Raw genomic sequence first — 5,775 nt, forward strand, 5'->3', positions numbered from 1 at the left:
AAACTAGAGCTTAAACACTTAGCCTTTTCTGTAATACCATCTTGAGAAATATAAACTCTAAGTAGATATAACTTTATTACTATCGCGACATGGGAAATGAATTACTATAAACTTTGTGAGTCTCTCTAAGTTATATACTTACATTCATTATTCGTCTTCCAATCTATCGAGTTGATATTGACTATTTTTGAGCGTCAACAATTAGTCAATGGTGAAGAATATATATAAATTTAACCTTATTTAATCTTGTCTTCGTGATTTTCCATTTTTTCCCTTATAAATCGAAATGAGATGTTGAGTTTGTAATAAATCCATACACAAATCTCCACATTGTATTGCCTGTTAACGCGTGGATTAGACTTTGGAATCAACCTTTTTAATAAAAATATATGTAAGATAAGAACCTCTTTGTATGCTCTCCTCTCTATTAGCTGGCCTGCACAACTATACAAAAATACATATATTCTTTTCTAATTAAACAATAATATTAGGATACTAAATCTTTATATAGACGATGGCTTTTTTGTCTGCTTAAACCTTTTCCCTCTTTTGATGAAGACTCATTCAATCATGTAAAGGGACAAGCCTTCATATGATTTCAACACATATTGCACACTCCCTCATATATATATAATAAATAAATAAATAATAATAAGACATAATAACGTATGTATATCTCATCTCGTGAAAGGAAATGATCGATACATCTTATCTCACATTTGTAATTTTGTATATATATATAGAGTACTAAACCAAACACCAGCAGCCACCTTTGAAAAGACCATCTAACAAACTACCTCATACTATAAAACCAGGTGATTTAGCCAGATATATAAATATATATATCTAATAAATCTTAATTAATCATGTCATATTCATATTCGACTGCTTCTCTATCTTCTTTCTTAAGTACTGCTCCAATGTTGAAATATTCATCTAATAAGAAACGCATCCAATCTGTTAATATTAAAGCTCAAAGCTACAGAGATCATCATCATCATCATCATCATCGTGAAGGTAAAAGTATTGTTGTTATTGTTTATCTATTATTCAGCATTATGTTAAGTAGTTATATTTTTTTTTTGAAAAATAAAATAAGTATTGTACAATATATATTTCATCTTGATTTAATTATAAATATATTACCTTATTGTGATGACTACAGAACCATCATCATCATCATCAAGATCAAGAAATAATGATATTGTGGATGCAAATTTAAGCATTCTAGGAGCGAGAATAGAAGAAATTAAAGTGAAAGAAAAACTAGAGAGATGTTGTTCATCAAGTGATAAGTATTACGGATGGAATAATAATAATAATAATTATGAGGTAGGCAGCAATGGAAATGGTAATTACAGAAAGAGATCAGGTCATGAGGCGCCGTTAAAGCAGTTGCTTGAATTGGCTACAATCGTTGGAGGTACTCTTGGATTCACCTTCTTCACTGCCTCACTATTTCTCTGCCTTGTCTCCCTTTTTGTTCATATCAATCAATTAGGTCTTTCAATAAATTATTGGTGATGACGATAGAGTAATAGTATATACAAATAATTTTTTATTTTTTATTTTTTGTTTTTGGATTGAAAATATATCTGTAACTCATAATTATTAGTAACAATATTCGTTTATTACTTCATGTATAGTACTTTCCATCCTGAATTGCAAGTAACAATATTCATTTTATTACTTGATGTATAGTACTTAAATTCCAATTTCCATTCTAAACAGCAAGTTTAGAGTCCAAAGTAATTTGTTCTATCTCTTAATTTCATTGTATTTTTTTTTCTTTTTGAGATTGAAATAAAAGAAGGGTGAGAGTTTTATATTTATATTATTCAATAGTGATTCTTTTAAATCACTACTTACTACTTATATATGTATTGATTTTTTTTTTACTTCGACACAATAAATTGTTTAGAATCTTTTAAAAATTTGTCAATGATCATAAATAATTATAACTTAAACACCATCATTTAAAAAATTGAATGCTGAAAAAATGAAAAAAATAAAATAAAATAAAAGATGTGTCAGAAACACGTTGTTTTATTATTTGTATTTTATTTTTAGTTGACGCAATGTGTTAATGTCTACTTAATTTACATATTGCAATGAGGTTGATGTCTTTTTTTTAGTTACATTTCTACCTTTTGTTTTATTTTATTTTATTGATTTTTTTTTTTAATGAGAAAATAATATATATTTTTTTAATTTTAAAACTTTAAAAACTATATTTTTAAAAATTTGAGTTAGTAAAATTGGAACAGAAAAAAAGGTTAGCTAGGGAAGCATTTTGTTATGAAAAAATCCCTTTAATAAAACTAAAATTCTATCAAAATTTTCTAAGAAAATTATTAATATGTATTAGTAAATATTTTTAAAAAATCTATTGTACATGCCTTTGAAAGGGTCACTACTACAAAAAGGAGTATTTTCGTCGGTTTTTAGGTGAAATTTAAAGAATTTGCGTCGGTTTAAAAAACCAACGTATATACCGTAGTCGCAAATAGTTTTTTATTAGCGTCATTTTTTAAATGACGCAAAAAACTATTCTCTTCATTTAAAAACCGTCACAATATATACACTGTTCTTTTTTATCTTCTGCGTCGGTTTAGAAATGACGCAAAATTGTTTGTGCCATTTTAAAACGGACACTAAAAACTTATACCGTCGGTTATAAAATGACACATAAGTTGCTGAAATAATTTTTTTATACCTATTGCGTCGGTTATAAAATGAAACATAAATGTAAGTAAGAGAAAATTGCAAATTTTCATGCAATTTTTCCTACCTGTATTTTTAAATTTTAAAATAATTTTATATCACAGTAAATACATAGGCACAATGTATGACTAACATTAACTTCATTTTTATACTCAGTCATCAGTTATAAAATCCTACGTTTGCTAGGAGTTAGCTAAATAATACAACACCATAAGAAATAAATACCATTGGCAAAAGAAATCCACATTGACAATACAGAGACACAACTGATGGAAGCATGCCTCAAAAATCTATTCCAACCCAACCAAAGGCCCATCGCACAATACTAATAATAGTTAAAAAAAAACTAACAATGTCAAAATAATATCATTTTATAGCAAAATAATTACATAATGCTATATATGCAAATATACAAAAAGCACACATATATAATGGTTGCATATATACCCATACATACCATTAAGAATAGTTTTTTTACCAAAAATAGAGGACTCCCTCTTTACAGCTATGCTACATATGTAATTAAATTAACAGAAATCTTATTAAACAAACTTAAGCAATAAATAAAGAGGTATCAACCATTCAAACCACACAACTTCTTTAAAACAACATTCATACTGAAGAACATGGCAGAACTACAAAAGATCGTAATATTAGAGAACCAGCCAAGGCCTAAAACATGTATTTTTAATCAGGTCTATGCCCTAAAATTGGTACCAAGTGCTATGAAAAGATGTGATAAGCCTCTTTAGCCTTTATCTCATTTGACGTAACAATTTCAGAATAGTGGAACACTAAATTGAGTATAATTATTTAAAGATTTAGAATAATTAGGTGGAATGAATGGAAAACAAAAGTAATTATTATAACTCACATTATGCTGGGCCCAGCAATCATCCTTGTTAATCTCTAATGCCTTTCTTGCAGCTTTTTCAGCCTCTTCCATTTGGCCTTGCTCCAACAAAGGAAAAGCAAACATACCGTATATGTAATTTTCTAGTTGATTTCGAGGAAGCACCTGTTTATGAGAATTGTAAATAGACCAATCAAAATCACATACTTTTCTTTGACACTGGGGAGAGGGATTCGAACATGGGAAGTATAATTAGCCTATGCCTAGGACTGCATCTACATAAAAATCACGCAAGAATGCAATAACAGTAATTAATAAATCCAAGCATACTAGATTCTTTTAAAGGAACAAACAAAAGACAAAAAGCTAATATTGTATAGCCAAAAAATAAAGAGGTATCAACCAATTTCAATGTAAAAACACAATAGGATATAATAAAAATTAAAATAAAGAATCAATAAAAACTAATTAAAAATATAGTGAGAATTCAGCTCCCAATTACTCAAAATATAAAGAAAATTCTAAGAGATCATTATCACTATAAATGTGCGCTAGAGATTTTGCGAGGAGAAGGATTAGATATAGAATAAGAGGGAAAATTGGAGTGGCCATTGATTCTCTATGCATACTCATAGGACTCATCTATATATAATTATATATATTGTTTTATGTATTGATGACACTACTCATATACATATAAAACTTGTATATGGAGTAGTTGTATATGAAAAATAGATTTACAAACAAGCAGGCAACAAATCCATTTTTGGGACATAAACTACTTGAACCAGTAATTTACTAAGTGTAGAGCCAAAATTTATTAAATTATTAAAGGAAAAAAAATACCTGTAGTTTGACAAGAGCAGCCTGAAGTGAGGAGGTATAGCCAAGCTTCTTAGCAAAGGCATCAGCTTGCAAAAATGATAGATAAATCATCAAAATGAAGAAGTAAAAGGCCACTCTGACAATGTAACCTTCTCACAAGAACAAACCTGAAATTCAAAAGATTGATTGACCAGGTTGTGTTGAATTTGCAATTTCATTAACTTAAAGATCCATGGTTGTGCTGAAGAATGGAACAAGTTTCAAAAAAATAAGTAAATGATGAGCTCAACGTGTGGTACTAAATTGGTAATCCTACAAAGATAATGACAACCTATCCTCCCAATTCTTACCTCCACGACCATCATAAACAGCAAAGAAGGAAGTGTACGCATCCAGATCAGAATAAGCGGCATGCTAAATAAAAAATAAAATCAAATCACACTAACTTAAGAATAATCTTTGACAAGAAAAAGACACAGAATGAGACTTATCGATACACAACTTGAAAGCGGGCTTGTCAATAGAAGTGAAGATTATTTAAAACTTTAAATATCAGAAAATGGATCAATTTTTTTTTTTTTGCAGTTCTAATTTAGAAAGACAAAAAGATTTATTAATTACTCACAGCATCTTCAATGGATGCGCGCCACCCTTGCATTGATGATAACCTACATCTTTGTAACGCCCTAAATAATTAGGCACGCTACCCAAAATACTTATAAAGCCCTAATCCCCTAACCAGGATTACTAATTAAAATAGCGCAGAATTTAAAATTTTATATTAAACAGACTGAAAATAAACTTGTAATATATTTAAACTTTTCAAAATAGTTGGGATCCCAAAAATATTTACAAACTTATTACAAGTTCTTTCTTACTAGCCGACCTAAGCGGCAAAACAGAATACAAAAGTCAACACTGTTAGACCCATAACCCGCTTGGTCTGAAGTGGCATGAACATGTACATTCTTCGCCCTGCCCCTGAAACTCATGGTTGATCAGCTAATGCCTTACCCTTTCCTGGACAGTAGAGCACCCGTGAGCCAAGCCCAGCAAGACAGTATAAATCATAATAAATATATTATGCTCATTCACATATGTTTGTATAGCACAGACCTGATCATTATTTCATCATGCCCATTTATGTCTACGTGGCGTAGACCTATGTGTTGCGCTCACACATCTAATTAAATCTACGTGACGTAGACCCACGTGTTGCTCTCACACGTCTAATTACATTAAGGCCTTAGAAGTGGTTCATCTCGGTTATGTGTACCGAGTCCAACCTGATTATGCCTTGAGCACATAATCCTTAAATCTCATTTCAATTAACATGGCATGGCATTTATACACATATTTTACTAGGGTAATAA

General features: G+C 29.8%; 2 protein-coding genes across 3 annotated transcripts; one reads left to right on the plus strand and one right to left on the minus strand.

Annotated features, from left to right (window-relative positions):
- The first annotated feature begins 340 nt into the window (after positions 1 to 340).
- Positions 341 to 1,686, plus strand: LOC133030754 (uncharacterized). Its single transcript, XM_061103596.1, has 2 exons — positions 341 to 1,017; positions 1,166 to 1,686. Exons 1-2 carry the CDS (start codon positions 867 to 869, stop codon positions 1,522 to 1,524), a joined length of 510 nt encoding a protein of 169 aa, XP_060959579.1. The 5' UTR covers positions 341 to 866; the 3' UTR covers positions 1,525 to 1,686.
- A 1,623-nt stretch (positions 1,687 to 3,309) lies between these two features.
- On the minus strand, positions 3,310 to 5,076 carry LOC133030755 (probable protein phosphatase 2C 70). Of its 2 annotated transcripts, XM_061103598.1 has the most exons (5): positions 5,028 to 5,076; positions 4,753 to 4,816; positions 4,570 to 4,643; positions 4,424 to 4,488; positions 3,310 to 3,742 (listed from the first exon to the last, which is right to left on the minus strand). In XM_061103598.1, exons 1-5 carry the CDS (start codon positions 5,058 to 5,060, stop codon positions 3,721 to 3,723), a joined length of 258 nt encoding a protein of 85 aa, XP_060959581.1. In that variant the 5' UTR covers positions 5,061 to 5,076; the 3' UTR covers positions 3,310 to 3,720. The 2 variants fall into 2 exon arrangements, with proteins under 2 accessions (XP_060959581.1, XP_060959580.1); XM_061103597.1 differs by lacking the exon at positions 4,424 to 4,488.
- Between the last annotated feature and the right edge of the window lie 699 nt (positions 5,077 to 5,775).

Source organism: Cannabis sativa, chromosome 9 (genome assembly GCF_029168945.1).
Source record: "Cannabis sativa cultivar Pink pepper isolate KNU-18-1 chromosome 9, ASM2916894v1, whole genome shotgun sequence".
Lineage (NCBI taxonomy): Eukaryota > Viridiplantae > Streptophyta > Magnoliopsida > Rosales > Cannabaceae > Cannabis > Cannabis sativa.